Source organism: Chenopodium quinoa, unplaced genomic scaffold (assembly GCF_001683475.1).
Source record: "Chenopodium quinoa cultivar QQ74 unplaced genomic scaffold, ASM168347v1, whole genome shotgun sequence".
NCBI classification, from domain to species: Eukaryota; Viridiplantae; Streptophyta; class Magnoliopsida; order Caryophyllales; family Amaranthaceae; genus Chenopodium; species Chenopodium quinoa.
The window spans coordinates 6,895,829-6,917,964 of NW_018742763.1; the positions used below are offsets into that span (position 1 = coordinate 6,895,829).

At 38.7% G+C, this 22,136-nt stretch overlaps 1 protein-coding gene across 2 annotated transcripts; it reads left to right on the forward strand.

Annotated features, from left to right (window-relative positions):
- The first annotated feature begins 617 nt into the window (after positions 1–617).
- LOC110724442 lies at positions 618–13,601 on the forward strand. Of its 2 annotated transcripts, none has more exons than XM_021903858.1 (10): positions 618–940; positions 3,137–3,225; positions 3,343–4,245; positions 4,317–4,446; positions 4,558–4,605; positions 5,731–6,510; positions 6,643–9,319; positions 12,287–12,480; positions 12,572–12,631; positions 12,827–13,601. In XM_021903858.1, the coding sequence occupies exons 1-10, from the start codon at positions 880–882 to the stop codon at positions 13,210–13,212; spliced, it is 5,328 nt and encodes a 1,775-aa protein (XP_021759550.1). In that variant the 5' UTR covers positions 618–879; the 3' UTR covers positions 13,213–13,601. The 2 variants fall into 2 exon arrangements, with proteins under 2 accessions (XP_021759550.1, XP_021759551.1); XM_021903859.1 differs by having other exon boundaries at positions 619–940; positions 4,317–4,437.
- The last annotated feature ends 8,535 nt before the right edge of the window (positions 13,602–22,136 follow it).

The following is a 22,136-nucleotide window of genomic DNA, read 5'->3' on the forward strand; positions in this document are numbered from 1 at the left end:
ACGTAACAGCTACCCAGCTCAAAAAAATCTCCCTTTCGTTGGGAAACACCGATCACCAAGTATCGATCACCAGAATCGACTACATATTGCCATACCCGTTTGCAATTACTCTTTGGTTGTTGATTTTGCATTGCGATTTAAACCAAGAAAAAAATGACGTCTCATGAGACGAAAACTACAAAAATGTAAAGTAAAAGGAGCTAGGAAATACCGACAAGCTTCTAACCATGGTTAGTTTCATCAAACAAAAACTAAGAACCGCTACTTCACGTAAAAGGGTCCACAATTAGTGCCTTTTCATTAAACTTTTTAAGGGTAACCAATATTTTATTCATTTTTCAAAAATTTATATGATTATTTTGTCCCCTTCCTTGAGATATTATGCTCAATTTAATGTAGGAGATAAATGGTGACCTTCTCTAAGATATTACTTCAATAAACTATTTTTCAAATTTTTTTTTTTAAAAAAAGTGTAATTAAAATTGGGATTATTACAATATAATCAGAGGTTGAGATTATTGCATAATAATCAGAAGTTAGGATTATTCAAAATAAATTAGACAGAATTATTAATTATTTTTTTTTTCCTCAATTAATATACACTAATTAAAATAATTTTATACATTATCCAAAAAAAAAAAAAAAAAGTGTAATGGGGGGTATATTTGAAAAACTAACCCTTGTCTGCCCAATCTTGATATTCCTTCCGCTCGAACTACTTTTGCTTTGCTTGCTTCCTTCCTTCCTTCCTGTTATCACTCATTCACTCTCTTTTAAGGGTTTTTATTTATTTTGCGCCTTCCTCCTCCACTTCGACTCTCCTCTCTTCTGTGTAACCCTTTCTCTCTCCTCTTCATTTTCCTCCATTTTCGATCATCAATGGCTTCCTCCGACTCTCGCAATCCCATCACTGTTACTCCTCCCAACCAGATCGCCAAAGGTATTTCCTTCTCTATTTCTTCACTCCTATTTTTCTCTCTCTCTTCTTTTCCCCATTTCGAGTTTCTAGGGTTTTCACCATTCTTCGTCTATTTTACTACTTTAATGGAGTTTAATTGGTACTAATGGGGTTCCTTTTTTGTATTTTCGTTTGTTTTTATATGTAGATTAGTAAAACCCTAATTTTCATTTGAACATTTTTGGGCTTTTTTTTTTTCAATTAGGTTTTTTTTTTTAAAATATTTTGTTATTGGATTTTTTAGAAATTCGGTTTCAATAATAACTTATTTGTTTAAATGCGAAAACTTTCTGCCATTCTCTTTAAATTAATACAAAGTTTTAAACTTTGTAGCAAGACAAGGATTTGATTCTGCCGCCATTGATTTTGTAGTATAAAACTTTCTTATATAGTCAGGGTTTTTGGATGTTGACCTCGTTAGTTTTTGTCTCATTTTTCTGAGTGTTTTTGCATTATAAAATTTCTGGGGTTTAACTTCTGAGTTGATGTATTTTCCCCTAATTGCTTTTTTCTGTGAAAGTGGGATATGTTTAGCCGTTTTTTTATAAGAGTAATATATGAGGTTGAGGATTATAAATTTGATTAAAATGAGGCAAGTGACCGCTTGCTTATTGTACTAAAACAACAATGTCGACGAGTATAAGAATGTAATTTTCATCTTCCTGGAAATGGGGTCTAGGTATGTTTGCAACTTCATATTAAATCATAGGATTGTGACAGGGTTTTTGTAAACTTGTTACTTCCTTTTAAACCATTGGATATGTGCTAGCTGAAAACATGGATTTACGAATGTTTTGAAAAGATTTAGTGGAGTGTGAAATGGTGATTATTGTTTTGTTTATATGTACACAATGTTTAAAATGATAGGAAGGGTGTTGAGTGGAGTCGGAAATAGTAATTATTGTTTTGTTTTTATGTACACAATGGTTAAAAGGATAGGAAAAGTGTTTATATTAATAGTGATTTTGTATTAGGGTGGTAGTAGGGAAAGTGAGAGAGTGTTAGAAGTGATGGCGGAGGAGATGGAAAAAGGGCGGTAATGTTATGGTAAAAGGTGCAAGGTTGGCGTTTGATGGTGAGGGCGAGTGATGTTGATGGGTGAGGAAGAAATCGATAGTATGTTTGGAAATTTTTAGTGTTACCCGCATTTAGATTTTTTTTATTTGAACTGTGTAGCTTGAGTGCTTCACTTTTTTATGTTTGTACACTATTATGGATGGTGTTAGTGGTAAGCTTGAGATTTTGTGATTTTTTTTTTAAAAAAATAAAATAAAAGTTATTGCATTTGGGATCATACACAGTAATCTCTAGCTCAACATTTAAGTACTGGATTTGAAAGAGTATTTTTGGAGGTTCCTGTGCACAACACTAGAATGTAAATGTTATTTGGAGAACTAAAAACCTCAATGTATTCAATTAAAGTGGTTGTCTGGTTGATTTTTTTGTTGTTATAGGTGTCAATAAACTTTACTACATATGGGCTAAATGGAAGGAAAGTGGGATCCCTTGAGGCTCGTAATTTATGCCATTATCACAATAATTCAGCAAATTTATTGTTAGAATAAGCAGAAAAATCTTAAATTATACCTAACTTACAAATGGTGTAAAATTAGTAAAGACGCCAACATTATGTAACGAACTGTCAGTATCCGTATCTTCATATGAAATGAGTCTCAGTTCTCCTTAAGTAATAATTTTTTTTTAATTAAAAGCTACTATAGTTGACTTAAGCAAACGCACCAAATGAGTACCCAAACCAAAGTTTTGATCTTTCTCTCTCTTGCTCTCCTTTTGTTGGTATTATCTTTGCTTCTTTTCTATGTGCTTATGGTGCATAGACATATCCAATATATTAAGGTTAGGCTCCACTTTTGCCATGAAGCCATAGGATGTGCAATTTTATTTATGCATGAGCTGAGGTTGAGGAGGCTAGATACTCTGTTGTAGTGTACGTCTTTCGCATGGTATAATGAGCTTTTGTTGAATGCAATACCTTCTCACATTTTAAATTGCTAGACTAGAATATGTAGTCAACATGTTAGAAACTGCTCATCTTAAACAATTTTCTGCCTCTGGTGGAGAATGGTAGATCTTAAAGAATAAAACTGCTTTTTAGTAATAAGATTGTCTATAATTTTACTTTTTACCTTTTTTTAAATTTATTTATTCATTTTGCAGATTTCCCTGGGCCAGACAATCCGATTCCGCTTTCACCTCAATGGCTCCTCCCTAAGCCAGGGGAGACTAAGACTGGGATGTCACAAGGGGTTTGTATAATTATCTCTACTGTTTATGGGTAGATGTTATGCAATTGATTTTCTATTTAATGAACTTAAAATTAACCGTGTTTTGTATCTTGCATGATGATTTTTATATATGTACAGGGAAATCGCCCAAGTCCTTATCCTGGATACGGTGATGGCTCAGATGTCATCAAGCCTCCAGGACATGGTGAGGAGATGCATGATAGCCAGAAGAAAAAGGATGTTTTCAGACCAACTTTTCTTGATCAAGAATCTGGGCGTCGTGATCGTTGGCGTGATGAAGAAAGGGACACTAACCCATTAGGTCGTAGAGACCGTTGGAGGGAGGGAGAGAAAGAGATTGGTGACGGTCGGAAGACTGACCGGTGGGTTGATAACCCGTCCAGTAAGAACTTTGGAGAAGCACGTCGAGCTCCAGCTGACAGATGGGCTGATCCTAGTAGGGAGAATAACTATGATCAGCGTCGTGAGAGTAAGTGGAACACACGCTGGGGTCCCGATGATAAAGAGGTGGATAAGTGGACTGATGCTGGGAAACATGGTGACATGCCTCAAGATAAAGGGCAGTCACTTACAGCTGCTAGTCATGGAAAGGATGAGAGGGATGGTGATCATCATCGGCCATGGAGGCCTAGCTCTTTGCAAAATCGTGCAAAAGCAGAACCACCACATCACCAGCCTCAAATGACTAGCAAAGAAGGTCCTACATTTGGCCATGGGAGAGGTCGTGGGGATAATGCAACTTTTTCTGTTGGTCGTGGAAGGGCTACTTTTGGTGCTGGGAGCATCAGTAACTATTCTGTTCATTCTCATTCCTCACTTTTTAATTCTGACAGAGGTGATAATGGTCATGAAGAACCTTCTCCTTTCAGCTATAATAGGACAAAGTTGCTTGATATTTATCGGCTGACCGAGATAAAATCTTCGAATAAGATATTGGATGGATTGAAGCAAGTTTCCTCTCTTACTCAGGAAGAACCATTGGAGCCTCTGGCGCTGTGTGCACCTACTTCAGAAGAATCAGTAAGTTAAATATATGCTATTATGGTGTGACTTTCAGTGTTATCGTTCTCATGTTTGGTTATACTACTTAGGTTATTATGAAGGGAATTGACAGGGGGGAAATAGTAAGCAGTGGTGCACCCCAGAATTCTAAGGATGGATCTGCTGGACGAAGCTCAAATGATTTTGCTCAATCAAGGCGAATAAAACATGGTACCAATTGTGTGTGTTGTTTCATTGTAACAATGTCGTTTTACATTCCTTTCATTAGTAGTTTATGATAGACTCTTTTCTAATGCAGTTACTCAAATATAATTTTTGTCTTTTTGACAGGCAGCAGAGATGATGTATCTCTACCTCCCGATGAAGCCCATGATAAAGGTACATATGGCTCAAATGTCACGATGGATGGAAGTGAAAGTCATCAGATGTATGCTGAGAATAAATATAGAGTTCCAGGAATTACCTTTTGCAATATTTTCTTAGCTTGTTTATAGATGTTTCTAATTTCCACATAGGGTATGATGACTAAAGCTTGTTGATTAAATTTACAGGGTAATGCACTAATTTTTTTGTCCTCATTTAGTTGAAAATTTTGTTATCAATCTTTTAACTTAATTTGGATTTAGTCTTGATTAGATCAGTATTACTGTTGTGCGTGAAATAAGTTTGACAGATATTAGTTTATGTATTGTCAATTAATGAACCATATCTAAATCGTTTGATAGTTAAAAAGTAAACACTGGAACAGTTTTACATTCTTCTTCATAATTTTTATTTTAACACTCGCTTGGCTCACTTTTTACTGGAGACTTGGAGAGATTATAGAAGGTAAATGGACACTTGAACTGATATCACATCACCGATAACCCAACATTTTCCTCTTACCATTGTTCAAGTCGTTAGCTATTCTTCTTACTAATGTGTGTTAATGGGACATGTTATGATAGAGAAAATGAAGCATGGTTTTACCCGTTATTTAAACTGGAATCTTGAATTGAGGTTTCTTCACTTTGTACAAAAATAAGTCTGAGAATTTTTATATGTAATTTAGATCATAGAAAACTCTGCTTCATTTTTGTCAGTTAAGTGGTTTATGGATGGGTTCGATTTCATCATTAAGTCAGAGATCTACTTCTTGGTGCCAGTAAAACTTGGATTATGTGAGGGGTGATAGGAGGAATGCTTGCTTTGATTTTTATGGTATTGCTTATGGGTGGATAGAGTCTAGTGACAGCTACAATGGAGTTGCATTATTCTATTTGCATCCTTTTTGGCAACTTGATTCTCTTTCATTTGTTTTGAAGTCATAATAGGGAATGTTGAAGGATGAAAAAAAATAAAAGTAAAAAAATCTTTGGTGTATGATTCTGACTAATGGTGTGTGCTATTTGATAATGTGCTCTTAGCTTGTGTGAATTGAGCTGCATTTATGACTTTATGTGTCTTTTATTTTGTTTGTCGCTAGCTCATCATCTAGATGTATATTTCTTTGCTTGAAAGCAGCTGCAAGAGATGACGATTCTTCTTTAAAGAAGGGCGATGAAGTCACTGATAACAAAGATTCTGGCATTAAGGGACGTGTTTATACTCAGTCGGGAACTCCCTGGAGATCACCGTCGCTGGAAGAGCATGCAAATGCTCACTCACGTGATTGGTTTAATAGTCCAAGTGGTGTTCGCTCTAGAAGCTCTGACATTAGCTGGACACAAGCACCAAAAGATAGCTCTAATGTTTTACCTGATTCATCTTATGCTCAAAATGAACTCAAATGGCAAGTTGGTGAAGATTCTGCTGTCAGAAAACATCCTGCTGTGACAGCTGATCGGGAGCAAGAAACAAGGAAACTCTTACAACCTTCTCCGGAGGACATGCTCCTTTATTATAAAGATCCACAAGGTCAAGTTCAGGGTCCCTTTTCAGGTAGTGATATAATTGGGTGGTTTGAGGCTGGGTATTTTGGCATAGACTTACGAGTTCGGCCAGTAAATGCTCCAATTGACTCTGCATTCTTCTTACTTGGTGACGTGATGCCCCACTTACGAGCTAAGGCAAGGCCACCACCTGGGTTTAATACAGCAAAGCAGAATGAGGTAGCCGATGTATCTAGCATTCCTGGTTTAAGTGGATTTGGGAAGCCCCTTCCTGTTCCTACTGGGGGTGATTTGCTTGGAAATGAGCATAGGCTTTCCCGCGGAACGTCAACAGAAGCCGAGAACAAATTTCTGGAGTCGTTGATGGCTGGAGATGTCAGCAGTTCTCACATGGAGAGATTTGTCTCAAAAGGTTGCTACCATGGCTAAGTATTGATAGAATAGTGTTTTTATTTATCTGCAATTTGTTTTGGAGGTTTGCTAATATTTCGTAGTGTTATTTAATTTTTTTTTTTTTTTTTTTTTTTTTTGCTATGATATGCAGGACTGCCAGGATTTGCAGGACAGACTTCGACTGGTATGCTTCCCTCGGGGGCTGAAAGTGCAGATGCCCTCAACCTCTTGGCCCAAAGAATGAACCTAGAACGACAAAAATCATTGAATCAATCTTATCCGTACTGGCCGAATAGAGATGGAGCCCCTGTGGTTCCAAGCCCTGACATTGTTAGGAACTCTTCTGTGCCACAGGCAAATCTCCATTCAACGATTGGTGATATTCCCCAACAATCTCTTCCTCAGAATGTTGAGATGATGTCCATTCTTCAAGGATTGTCTGATAGGCCTTCTAGTGGGGTGAACAATGGATTAGGTGGTTGGCCAAATTTCTCTGTACAAGGTGGCATCGATCCATTTAAAGATAAAATTGACTTGCATCACGGACAGAATTTTCCTCAAGTGCCATATGGAATGCAACAGCATAAGCTGCAGCCACAAAATCATCCATCCATGACAAATTTACTTGCCCAGTCTCTGGACAACCCTGCCATGGTGCCTGACAAGCTACTCTCAGCCGGTCTTACGCAGGACCCTCAAGCATTAAATATGTTACAGCAGCAGTATCTGCTGCAATTACAATCTCAACAGGCCGTCCCAGGACAGCTGTCATTGCTGGATAAGATTCTACTGCTTAAACAGCAACAAAAACAAGAGGAGCAGCAACAGTTGTTGCGACAGCAACAACTGTTGCTTTCTCAGGTTCTGTCTGAGCAGCAGCTTGTCCAACGCTTTGGTGATCCAGCTTTTGGACAATTACAAACATCTGCATCACCTATTGGAAATACACCTGGTGACCAATCTTTGGCTCAGCTCTCACCATCAATGTTCCAATCTAACTCTCAAGTTCCTGTTTCTGGTGTGCCAGATGATAGGATTATCAGCATTGCCAATATGCCTCCAAAACTTTCTCAGGATTTGGGTCATCAAGTACCTGCAGAGGGCTCTTCTTTGCACCTACCTCATCAGATGTTAGGAATGCCTCAGAATAATTGGCCCTCTATGTCAACACATGCCGATAGCAATAAGAACCACTCTTTATCATCAGGATCAGAAATGATGGAAAATATTGCCTCCTCTGAAGCAATGGAGAAACCTTTGAGTGCTGCTGCAATTGAGCATTCCAATTCTGATTTAAGTGCACAGTCTTTTTCCGATCAGGTGGTAGAGAGCGATTCAAAAACAGCCCCACTTCCTACTTTGGCTGCAGACCCAGGGGTGAGTTTGTCAACTGCTGATTTTGTACCTTCAGAGTTGTCTGAATCATCTGCTAGCAGATCCTCTGTGGTCCCTCAGGGAAATGAGATAAAGCTTACATCTGCCAGTGCGCCCGAGGAAAACTCTGTCAAAGAGAGTCATGAAGAGCTATCAGCTTCAAAAGAAGTAAAGAACGTTGAAGCACGTGAGGTTAAGAAAACTTCTGATAAGAAATCAAGAAAGCTCAAGTCTTCCAAGGCACAACCATCTCCTGACCAGGGGAAGGGGGCTTTTAAAGTGTCTAATGTGCAGAAATCTAAGCAATCTGAAGTTGAAGGAGCACTTAGTGCAAACAAGTCGGATTTGTCTGTCACTGCCAAAGGTGCATTAGATGGAAGGCCTATGGAGATGTCTAGGGAAATAGAGAATACAGCAGAAATTGATCTTTCTACTTCACCTAATCATACTGGCAGTGCTTTTGAATCTATGGAGGGCAAAGGTGAACAGAAACAGAGTGATTCTACTACACAGAGAAGTGCTCAGGTAAATTCTGCTCAGAGGGCTTGGAAACCAGCTGTTTCTGTGAAGCCGAAGTCACTTTTAGAAATTCAACAAGAAGAGCAGAAGAGAGCACAGATGGAGATCCCTGCTTCTACCGTCTCTGCCTCTGTTAGTTCTATGAGTTTCTCCTCTCCTTGGGGTGGAGTGGTTACTCATGTGGAACCGAAAGTGGGTAAAGAAATTCACCCAGATAGTAATATTAGTGATATGGGTAAAACTGAGTTACCAAAGAGCAAGAAGAGTGGGTTACATGATCTTTTGGCTGCAGAAGTTTTAGCAAAGTCTAGCAACAGAAGTACTGTGACTGACAATTCTATAAGTCTCCCTCCTTTACCAACAATATCTAGTCAGCCAGATGTGGTTGATGATGATAATTTTATTGAGGCTAAAGATACCAAGAAGAGTCGCAAGAAAGCTGCAAAGGCTAAAGTTGCTGGAGGAAAGGTTTCAGCATCAGTGTCTTCTGCGGATGTGGCTGTTGCATCCAGTCCTGTTGAGAAAGTAAAAAGTACTAAGCATATACAAGCTGTAAAGGAAGTATTGCCTGTACCACCATCTGGTCCATCTCTGGGAGACTTTGTTCCATGGAAGGGTGAATCAACTAGCCCTTCTCCAGCTCCTGCATGGTCTTCAGATTCTGGTAAATTTTCCAAACCCACATCACTGAGGGATATTTTGAAAGAACAGGGGAAGAAAGGGGCTCCAGCTCAGCAGTACGCACCAACATCAACTCCGCCAAAACTTAATACCACTCAGACGCGACCAGGCTCTTGGTCAGTTTCAGCTTCATCCCCATCAAAAGCTGCATCTCCTGTTCAGGTCAATTCCCAACTCTCTACACAATCCAAGTATAAAGGAGAAGATGATCTGTTTTGGGGTCCACCGGATCAATCAAAGCAAGAAGCCAAACAGTAAGTCTTTCCCAACATACATTTGTCTTACATTCCTTTTCAGCTATTTTTTTTCCTGGCAGTATTAATGGACAGTGGCTTTTCATGGGATTATATTTTGTTGCTATTACTCACAACTGAACAGTTTACTTGTGAAGTATGCAACTGACTCTTGCATTAGCTAATAAGTCATGTTGGGTAATACTATTATGTTAATAAATTTTCATTACTGATGATTGAAGACATGCAATGGTGTATAACTGTATAAGTGCATGTGGGAGCACTAGATGAGATTGATGTGTATGCTTTAGCTCAAGCGATTGGTTCTCTATGCTTCCTTTTTTTCGTTTGCTTTTAAATTTTAAGTTGTAGCATGTTGTTAAGTTTTAGAAATCTTTTTACTCCCACTGTCCCCAATTGAAATTCGTATTTAACCTATACCCCCCTTTTTTTTGAGTAAACACGGAAGACCCAAGTTTTTTTGTTTATCAAATTAAGTATTATTTCTATCTCATTTACCTTACAAGTGACCAAAATTCAGTAACTCTCATAGTTGCCTGAAAATTTTGGTCATTCTTATATTCCAATCCCATTATGCCCAAAGTCATTCTTCTCTCTTCCTATTTTCTTATCTCTTCTATTTCCTTATACTTCTTCCGTTTTTTTAATTGCACCGTTAGGTCTTTCACTATTCATACATTTCTCTTTAACTATTTTTTGTGTTTAATACATAAGAAAAAATAATGTGGTATCTTATTAGATTCATATTTATTTTGTTCTCCCAATATCATATTTCTTTAATTTTCACTAAAAGCAACTTAAAGGACAGTTTTACATTGGCAAGTTTAAAACTCTAAATGGTGCAATTAAAAACAAATGAAGTGTTATTTAATCGTCCCTCTCCTCATGACCAAAACTATGACCAGTGGCTGGCCTTGCTCTTATAATTACTGAAAACCCCACTGTCATGTTCACCTTTAGTTAGCCAAGCTCCACTTTCTTATTTTTTTATTCACCTTCTTAACATGTGTGCTAGAGAGAAATGAGACATTTATTTGGGAATGGGAGTAACTTAAACTATAAGCATTGAAGGAAGTAGGTGGAAGATTGCTATTTAAGTGAAAGCTTTAGGATAAGTGATTTTTTTATAGAATTAGTTATTGAAGTTCGATAGTAAAAGAAAAATAGAGGAAGATAGTCATTGAAGATGTAACCTAAGTTGGTCATTTGATGGTGGAAAACTCTTTCAAAACCATCTTATCTAGAGTGGATTTCTTAGGGTATGGTATCCATGTTTCTTCTTTTTGGGCTCTGGCCTGGGAGTGGTTGACTTTTGTTGTATACAGATATGTTACCTTGATTGAAGTAAAACATTCTCAGAATTTTGTGTCTATGACATTAGTCAAGTTCTTAAATGATATATGGGTTTGAACCTGACATTTGTTGTTCGATATGGCTCTGGAGGCAATAGGAGAGTGAGAAAATAGCAAGGCATGGAACGTCTGCAGCTATTTTTCTATATCTGAATTTTCCGTAAAGTTGACAATGATTCAGTGAATGGATCTCCATTGAACAAATCGTTGGAAATCTTGCAAGCTTGCAGCAAATGTCTATGATTTCCCTTAACCAACTTTTAGCTGTTGGTACTCGAAACAGAAGTTTTGCCTTTAACTGGTTACCCATGAAAATCTTCTCAGTGATATTGAACTATTTTAAAATCCTTAGTGGCATCTACTATTTTTTTTTTCTTTCATTGGTAGATTGCTATTAATGGTCTAGACTCTAACCATGCATTGGAACTTTGGATTTCGGGCTGAGGTGAATTCAAATTGGGGTAGCAATTTAATTTGAAATAGACAATGTATGTTTTTTTTAGTGTGTGTGACTGCCCCAATTTAAGTGAACCCAAGTTCAAATGTGTTCCCTCCATTCCTAATGAAAATACCTTAGGGTAATGTACACATTTGTAGGAATTTTTATGCAATGCATTGGTTTTGAAGCGAAAAATAGATATGGCATTAATATTCAAACTAACAATTGATATTTTAATGTTAGATAATATTGCATACATTAAGCTTTGTGACCAAGATATTCAAATGTAGGCAGTATAATGAATCACGATGAGCATAATTTCATTGTATGTTTTTGGGTGAGAGTCAGAAGTGGGGCTAGTTTCTTTTTACACTTTTCATGTTCTTGTAAGTATAATGAATCACGATGAGCATAATTTCATTGTATGTTTTTGGGTGAGAGTCAGAAGTGGGGCTAGTTTCTTTTTACACTTTTCATGTTGTTGTAAGTGTTGGGACAACATTAACAAGGATTTTAAGTTATACCATGTTTTCTATTCAGTATTCGTGCTTACTTGAGAAATAGCGTGATATTTTAATTTAGTGATTTTTGCTGGATGCATGTTAAATCATGCGACTAACATTTGCCTCTTTGAAAGATTTTACATACAAGTTAAAAGTATAATAATTACAGGCATGCTGCAAATATTGCATAAACACTGGAATATCTTGTGTAAGTTCCCTTGAGAATTTGGGAGTGACCATTGTGACTCCCTAATTTGCTATCTAGGATATATATTAAACTTTCTTATTTTCCCTAGATATAGAAGTCGGTGAATGAGTACAAAAGGGCTGTTATTCTGTAATGTATTGATTATTATCGTTGCACTTCAAATTTTGAACTGGTCAGCATGTTGTGTTTAACCAAATGAGAAAATAAAAAAAATCAAAGGCCTCTAAAAGAGTTTGAACTTCCTCCTATAGATCACATTGTATTCTGGTAGGCGTGGTAGCTTTATTTGTTAAATCTTTTATAATAATATAATGTTTGATTTTTTATGTGTTAGACCTTCAGCATGATGTTTTCTGATTCATACTTTTCTGAGACAACAAAGCACCTGCTGATTGATATTTTTGAAAACGGATCAGCTGCTAAAAAGATTTTAACTTGTTCTCCTCAATGATGTTCTGTGAGTAGGTCAGTCTTTCCTCAACTTGGCAACCAAGGGAGTTTGGTAGCCAAAAGCACTCCTGTTAAAGGAACTCCTGCAGCTTCTATCAGCCGACAAAAGTCCACTGTTAGCAGGGCTGTGGAGCACAGTATTTCATCTTCACCTGTCTCTTCTCAGGTTTCTGGGAAAGGGAAACGAGATGGAAGTACTAAGCACTTGGGTGAGTATTAACCTTTCTAAACTGAGATTCAATTAAACTCCTTTTCTATCGTATTAGCATGCCCTTACCTTTTCTATATACCGGTGTATAGAGGCAATGGACTTCAGAAATTGGTGTGAGACTGAATCAGTTCGGCTTACTGGAAGCAAGGGTATGAAATGCTGCATTTACTGCATGTCCTTTATATTTTTTCTGTTTGTTTTGGGATGACCTATGTTAATATTAGGTTCATTCAATTATGGTTGATTTTTCTAGCAGTGGATTTACATTTTGATCATATCAGTGATACATCCGTGCAATTTGGAATGTCCTTTTTGCTTACACTAAAATATTTCACTCTTTTCAGACACAAGTTTCCTAGAATTTTGCTTGAAGCAGTCCAGATCTGAGGCCGAGACACTTCTTGTAGAAAATCTTGGATCTTTTGATCCAAATCATGAATTTATTGAGAAGTTTTTGAATTACATGGAGATGCTGTCAGTGGATGTGCTGGAGCTTGCCTTTCAAAGTCGGAATGATCTGAAGGCCTATAACAATGGTGCCAGAGACATGAATTCCGACTATTCACGTGCAAGAGACTTAAATAGAGACGGTGTAGTGAGTGCTGATGGGTCAACTAAAGGAGGGAAAAAGAAGGGAAAGAAAGGAAAGAAGGTGAGCCCCGCTGTGTTGGGGTTCAATGTTGTGAGCAACCGCATCATGATGGGTGAAATCCAGACCTTGGAAGATTAAAAGAGGTGCTCGTTTTGTATATACATTTGTCTGGACTTTTTGTAAATGGTTTTCCTTTTTAGGCCTTCTATTCCTCTCCATTTTAGAGCAACGTAAGCAGTGACCAGTCTGTCCGCCGCTTAAGCCAATTTTGTGTACTTGTATCTTGTAAGGGCCCTTTATTTTGTGGCTTCTCATAGAACTAACAAGCTTTTGTTCTAATTCAGGTAAACCTTTTTTGACCTTTTGGCCGCTTTATTTTTCTTTTTTAAAATATTTTTTAATTTGTATTAGTAGAGATAGCACAGCCCAAGTCTTGTAGCCATGACATAGTGAACGTAGATGGACTGAAATTCATGTTGACTTGTATGCTTTTCATGATATATTAATAGGCTAGTGTTAGTGACTAACTGTGCAGTTGTTTTTAATTTGCTATAATTTTGTACTTGCTATTTATTTTATATTTTGTAATGTAAGCTTTTGTTATTAAATGAGTAGCCAAATTTAAAATACATGTTAATGTACTAGTTTGATTTTAGATATATGTAATTAAATATTATTTAAAAAATATAAAAAAGGGTTGATATTTTTAAATTTTTTATCAATACATATTTAATAATATCTATCATGATAAAATTAATCTTTATAAGTTACTCAAGAATGATCATCAAATTTGTATATGAATTGTGAAAAAAGTCAAATGTGTCAATTACGTAAGAACAGAGGGAGTATTTCGTATTATTCTTTTTTTTTGTTTGGCTATTATGTGCAACTTTAACCAAAAATGAAAGATTGACATTATGTGTAATATTTTCAAGTCTTTTCATTTTTTAGGAAATTTTTTATAGTGAAATTAAGATACCCTCAATTAGAATTTCATAACCTTAATTAAATAATTAAAACAAAATTAATTAATAGAATAATTATGATCTTATTAATTGAGAAAATACAAGTTTATAACCTTGTATCAAGGGGTGCATATGTAAATTACACCTAACTTTGGTTAACTATTGTTTTCTCTCTCCTCTTTCAACCTTTTGGTATTTTTTGATTTTCTCTCTCTTCCTTCAACATTTTGTTGTTTTCTCTCTCGTTCTTCAACCTTTAATTTCAATGGTGGAAAGTACATCTTTTCAATATATGACGTCGAACAAGTTGAAATCAATGGAGGGAGAAAAGCTTATCTACCCTTTAAGGGGTTAACCATGGCCGTTATTCTCACTTTGTCATTTGGGTTTTCGTTTAATTTCGACGGCTTTTGCCGCCGGAAATGGTGGTGTGTAGGGTTAACCACGCCATTAATTTCTCCTTTTGTTATTAGGGTTTTCGTTTAATGTGGAAATGGAGTTGAACGGACTTGAAAGAGAAGGTGAAAATGGGCAGAGATTGGAGGGAGAAGATTAAGGTGGTTGGGAAGAAAAAAATATGAACAAGAGGAAGAAGATGAACATGAAGAAGAAGGTGGGAGGAAGAAGATGATGAATAGTAGCAAACAGAGTGTTAACAGTGTTAACTTTGAAAATCTGTCCAACTTGTCATAGTGGCCCACAAACAGTAAAAAAAAAAATTTAAATCAAAAAACACAATTTTCAATGCAACTTATTTATAAACTGGGGCTTGCTCTTATTAGATTATCTTTTCAATGTGATTTAATTCATTCTTGCAATTAACTCATTGAATAGAACCTAACCTAGGAAAAATTGTGAGGAATAATCTGACATTTGCCTTATCCGGCCAAAATAATCCCACCTTTTGATTATTTTTTAATAATCCGACCTTTATACTTAATCATTACCATCACAACCATTAAACCCCCTTCCGTTGCCACTAAACCATTAAACCCTATTCTGTTGCCACTAAACCATTAAACCCCCTTCTGTCGCCACTAAGCCATCACAACCATCACCTAAATCAAGGTGTGGGAAGGGGAAGGGGGCCGAAATCGAGGCAAGGGGAAAGGGGAGGGAGGTCGGGATCGGGACGGGGAAGGGTTTTTTCGAATCAAATTGATGGTTCAAGGGGAGGGGACTCATCGGTTCAAGAGGAGGGGATATGCCGATCGGCGCAGGGGTCGGGCTAGTGGGAGTGGGCGGCCATGGAGTTAGGCAGCTGGATGGTGGCTTGGGCAACCGATGGGGTGGTTTTTGAATAATTAATTTTTTTTTCAATTTTTCTTTATAAAAATTATCCTTTTTTTTTAAATTTAATTTAATTTAATTTTTACTTTTTGGACCGATCACGAACTGCCATGTGTTAGGTAACTTGTTATAACAAGTTACATGACTGGTTACCATTGTGAGCGGATTGAGTATAAAGGTCGGATTATTAAAAAATAATCAAAAGGTGGGATTATTTTTGGCGGATGAGGGAAAGATCGGATTATTGTAGGCAATTTTTCCCTAACCTATTCATCAAATGTTCATCTTCTTATAAGATTATTCTAAAAAAAACCTTAATTCTTCAACTTCACCATCTTAATCCTTCTCTCTCTTTCGATCAGCAATCTCTACTTTCTCTCTCTTCATCGTCTCTCTCTTTATCTCCATCTTTTCACCAGATTTATCGCAGCGATTATCAATATTCACTTTGATTAGGGGAATTTTTGTAAGAAAACGGAGATTTTGTTCAATCAGAAAATGATTATGCTTGCTTAAGATCTTGTGGTTCAAAGAAAGAATCCAAAACTCCAAATGTTGTTGTTCGAAGAAAGAATCCAAACCTATTTCAAGAAGGTGAAGAAGAAGGTGATCTTGGCTAGGTTTTTTTTAACAATAAGATTGCAAAATCCAGATTTAGTTTCTTTCAATGGTGGGTTTTGAGCGCAAATTTTAATGTGCACCATGGTGCACCTATTATTAGGTGCACCACGCCTATAATTTTGAATATTTAGTAAAAAAAATTTGAACAATTGCAAATTTTGAACATTTAGTAATATCGTAGATTTTAAACATTTAGTAATAAAATATGAACAATCGCAAATTTTGAATATTAGTAAAATTCTAACATCGCAAATTTTGAACATTTAGTAAAAAATCCGAACATTGCATGAGCATTTAGTAAAAAAATTTGAACATCGCAAATTTTAAACATTTAGTTAAAAAAAAGAACAATCGCTATGCACCACACCTACACTTTTGAACATTTCGTAAAAAATCTAAAGAATCGCATATTTTGAACATTTAGTAAAAAAATCTTAACAATCGTAAATTTTGAACATGTAGTATATTAAATATAACACTATATCATAAACATCAATTTTTTGAAAGAAGTTTGTTTAACTCGTAAAAATTCAATAATTTTGTTATATAAACTGAACATTTAATGCATATAAAATAAACATTCATTTATAATATATGAACATATAAAATTGCATATTTATTTTTAGTTTTTGTGACGTGTTCATATTTTTTAACTAAATGTTCAAAAGTATAAACGTGGTGCACCATGGTGCACATAATAACAATTGCCAAAATTTGTTTTTCGTTGAGGGTGGGGTGATATATTTGGGATTTCTTTTGAAGATGGTAAGTGGTTTAACGCCCTGTTCTTTTGAGCTTTTGCGCAGAACAGAGCAGGATTTAGCAGAGAAGATTGCAGCAGAGCTGAGTGAATTTTATTATTATTATTATTATTATTATTATTATTATTATTATTATTATTATTATTATTATTATTATTATTATTATTATTACCGCATTATTATTATTATTATTATTATTATTATTATTATTATTATTATTGATGAGGGGATTTCTCCCGCCACGTGGACCAATTAAATGCTGCCACGTGTCATCCACGTGGACCAACCAGAGCCCGCCATGTGTCACATCGTAAGAGGTCCAAGGTGGACCAGTCAGGCCACGACACATGGCAGACAGATTGCCAACTAGGAAAGTGGCCTCTATTGGCCCAAATACCTAGGCAAGCCCATTCAGTCCTAGATTATAGAAACCTAGTACTGGGCACACATTTCAAGACTCTATAAAAGGGAGATGTTCCCTCAGAGGAACATCATTCAGAAATCATTAAACACACGCGTACATTACTTGCTGAGCATTAACTCCTGCTTTAATTGCGCTACTTGAGAGCTAAGGCTCGGATTTCGATACTGTCTCAGACAGTCGGATGATCACTCCCCTTCCGAGTGGATCCTGATCCCCTTTACTTTCCACATATTTACTTCTGAATACGTTCTAACTTGATCGTCGGAGGCGGAACTCCCACCCACAGGAGTCTCCGTTGTTTTGCAGGTACAGGCGTCCAGAGGTCATTCTTGGTGTTGTAACTCTCCCGCAGGACATCCAAAAAACCCCGAAATATTTGGCGCTGTTTGTGGGGAGAGTACTTCTAAGATGACTTCACAAGAACCTGTACTGCCTCTTAATGAGAAACGGCCTATGGCCGATGTCCAGGTATATACATACCAGGATACAGATGACGACTGTGAGGTCGACACACACACTGCCGCTGACGGGTCCCTAAGAACTCGGCACATCCGTCCCCTCGAAAGGAAGGAACGGACTGTCGAACAGGCGAGCCCTAGTGAACCAGCCGGCCAGCTGGTCGGTCAACCTCAGGCGGCCGAAGGCTCCGTCCCCATCAATAGAAACGAGCTCATGACCCTCAAGACAAGTTTCAAAGGGGAGATTAAGGACCTGATCGATAAACGGACGACTGTCCCTACCAAGGATTAGTCGGCTAAAAAGCCCTCTCATTTTGGGACGAATAAGCCGGTCAAAGACCGAGAGGCCTCTCCTTACCCTTAAACAAGGGAGGGACAGAAGCCCTTAATAAATTTGGCCAGACTTAGGTTCCCTGAGCCAGGAAAGAGAAAGGCCATCCGTCAGAGTCAGCTTCAACGTCGAACTTGAAGAACATGTACAGCTGGATGGTTCAAAGAAAACTTATTCTGATGCCCGGATGTTAATCCAGCAAAAGAAGAACATGTAACTATCAGAGTCGGCTTCAACGTCGAACTTGCAAGACAGCTTTCAGAATACCTCAATGGGGTATTCACAATCAAATCAAGAGAACCAGACAGGCGGCATGTCCGCCCACTCTAGTCCTCAGATGCTCCATGCGGCCCCGTATGTGCCTCAACAACCATATATGCCATATGGACAACATTACATGCAGCCGACCTTCTTTTGGGGGCAGGCGGCACATAATGTCCAGCCTTTGGACTGACATCTCCGACTACTAAGACTGGGGGAATAACCCTCTGCTTTTTCCAAGCAAATAACAGAGGCTGCCCAGCCGGCCAAGGTGAAAAATGTTCTGGTAGGTGCCTATGACGGTACCACCAACCTAGAAGACCACCTGATGGCATACACCAACGTTATGTATCTTCAAGGGTTGGATGATGCCGCATGGTGTAGATGCTTCCCATCCATATTGAAGGGCGTCGACCAGCAATGGTTCGGTAACCTGCCAGACGGATACATCAATAATTTCAAGACGCTTGCATACTTGTTTGCGTCAAACTTCTCAATGAATATCCCTACAAAGAAAATAGGTCTTGACTTGGGAGCTATACAACAGGGTGAGAAGGAAGGGCTACGATCATATATTAGGCGGTTCAATCTGATGAAAATTCAGATTCAAGGACTGTCTGATGAGGTGGCCTATACAGACTTTTTCAAAGGTCTGAAGGACGGGTCGGCCTTCAAGTTCGATCTTGTCAGGAAGAGGGTTGCTACCTCCAAGAAGCACTGATGGAGGCGGACGCCTATATACACGCGACCGAGCTTTGCAACATCAGTAAACAGTCAGACTCAAAGAGGTTTGACAAAAAAGAGAGTCGGCCATTACAGCCGGCTAAGAAAGAAAAGAAGAGAAAATAATTCTGGGTGGCTGATACTTCTGAACAGCCGTCCCAGAAGGAAAAGAGAGAAACAAAAACGTACTCCCCAAAGTACGAATTCAATAAAGACAGTCACTCCATCCTCATGTAAATTAAGGACCGGGTCTCCATTGACAAGCCGGGTGCTATGAAAGGTTCCGCCAAAAATCGGAACAAAAATAAATATTGCCACTTCCATGAGGATATTGGCCATGACACCAACGAATGCTTTAGTCTCAAGCGGCTGTTGGACTGTCTGGCTGATAAAGGAGTTCTCAAGTCTTATATTTTGAGGTCCAAGGTTACCTTGCAAACTAACCCTGGGCATTCGTCTAAGAAGAAGCCTCACTCTGTTAATAGTTCGGACACTGATGAAACTCTGATCTATACGATAGCAGGTGGCTTTGCTGGATGTGGCCCAATAATTCGGGGTAACAAGGACTACATCAAACGGCTCGACGTTAACTCGGTCGATGAGGGGCAGGTGTCCAAGGACTCCTTCCCTGAAGTTGTAGTTACTAAGGATGACATGGGCAAAGTCAGGAGGCCGCATGATGACCCTATTGTCATCGAATGCAAAGTGGCCAACCAAAGAGTTGGCCGAATGCTCATTGATACCGGGAGCTCGTCTGATCTCATCAGTCACAAGTGCCTCGCCAAGCTCAGGTACAAGCCCGAGAACATGCACCAGGTCTCTCATACCTTAGTTGGATTTGGAGGTGGTGTGGTACATCCAGTAGGTCGAATAGACCTACCCGTTCGTCTGGGCGAAAAAGGGGAGGGACGCCACATGGTGGTTCGGTTCTTAGTTGTTGAAGAGCTGACGACCTATAACATGATTTTGGGGCGACCAACCTTAAATGACTCCAAGGCTGTTATCATTCCTTCTCTTATGCTCCTCAAGTTTGAGAGGGATGATGGAACAGTCGGCTCCCTACGGGGAGACCAAAAGATGGCCAGGGATTGTTATCTCTCAGATGTCAAACCCACTGTGGTCGCAGCTGGCCCCAGTGGAGAAACTACTTACCTTGAGCAAATCAAGGAAGCCGCGCCTGCTGCCACAACAGCCGGCAAGAAGAGAAAGGCCAGCCAAATGGTGGCCGAGAAAAAGGACAAGCAATAGCAATCATTGACCGGTGAAAGGCCGGATGAACTCTGTCCCCAGCCGGCTGGTGAGCACGTGGACATCGTTCTGGATGACTTTCGTCCTGAACGAACTGTCAAGGTGGGGACGACTGCTTTTGCTAAACTTGGTGCAGAATTGCACAACCTGTTAAAAGAATATAAAGATATCTTTGCCTTTGAGGTGGACGAAATGCCAGGCATCAGCCCGGATCTAGCCGTCCACAAGCTTGTTGTGGATCCTAAAAAGAAGCCGGTAAGGCAAAAGAAGAGGAACCATGGAGAAGAACGTAGCCAGACGACAGTCGTCGAGGTTAAAAAATTGTTAGATGTTGGGTTCATTCGGCAATGCTATTTCCCTGATTGTGTTACCAATATTGTGCTTGTAAAGAAGCCGAACGGAACCTGGTGCATGTGTGTAGACTACACATACCTCAACAAGGCATGTCCGAAGGATAGCTATCCTCTCCCCAAGATCGACAGTCAGGTCGACTCTACAGCCGGCCATGCCATGATGAGCTTTATGGACGCCTATTCAGGATTTCACCAGATACCTCTGTGGAAGAAAGATAAAAAAAGACAGCATTCGTCACTGATAAGGGGTTATTCTGTTACACTGTGATGCCGTTTGGTTTGAAGAATGCGCCTGCTACTTTCCAGAAAATGATTAATACAGTCTTCGTTAATCAAATTGGAAGGAATGTGGAGGCATACATTGATGATATGATAGTCAAAACCAAACTACAAACGGACCATCTTACAGACCTCCAAGAAACATTCGCCATACTCAGGTTGCACCAGGTCGTGCTCAATCCCAAGAAATATGTTTTTGGTGTTGAGTCTGGGATGTTCCTCTGATTTCTGATTGATTAAAGGGGGATAGAGGCCATCCCGGAAAAAATACAGGCGGTCATAGACATGTCCCGTACAGTAAAAGAAGTTCAATAATAACAGGCTTATGGCGGCATTGGGGAGATTCCTCAGTCGGTCAGGCGACAAGTGCCTCTATTTCTTCCAATCAATTACGAAGAAGACTATGTTTGAATGGGGGGTGGATGTAGAGGCGGCCTTCCAAAAGTTGAAGGAATACTTGCACTGTCTACCAAGGCTGGTCAGTCCTTTGCCAAAAGAAGTGTTGTACATGTACCTAGCTGTCTCTGACCATGTGCTTAGTGCTGTTCTCCTTGCTGAAAGAGGCGGCACCCAGCTCCTGGTCTACTTCATCAGTCATGTTCTACAGAATGCAGAGCTAAGGTACCCCATGGTTGAAAAATTTGGACTCGCCCTCTTCATGGCAGTCAAGAAAATAAAGCCTTACTTCTTGGCGCATCCGGTCGTGGTCTACATTGACCAGCCAATCAAGCGGCCAATGACAACCATGGAATCATCCGGCCGAATGATCAAATGGGCGATTGAAATCCAAAGCCTTGAAATTACTTTTGAGCCAAGGAAAGCAGTGAAGGGACAAGCATTTGCTGACTTCATTGTTGAATTGACCAGGGCGGTGTTGGGTTTCATAGCGACCCACACTACGCGGAATGAAACCCGCCAAGACCCGCCCCCATAATAAATGCAATTAACAATCAAAACATAATTAAATACAAGAAAGGATAAAAGATTATACCTTTGACGCGTGCTTCGCTCAACTATGAGCTCTTACTTGAACCCCGAAAATACGAGGTCTCCAACGGGATCGTATCCTCGAACCCGACTCGAGCGTCCTAAGTCTCGAAGGTTAGTCGAGACCCGGACAAATAAAACTATGAGTTTTACGAATCAAGGTTTACTCAAATCAAGAGTTGCCTTTTAATTCCACTCAAGGTTATCCCATTCCCAATACCTTAGCAAGGTATTTATAGGGAATTGGGTCCTTGATTTCTAATCTCCCACCAATGTGGGAAAGTTGGTAAAATCAATAATTTATTTAATTCCAAATTAAATAAATAATTAAGTTAATCACATTGCGACAAGTGGCACAATC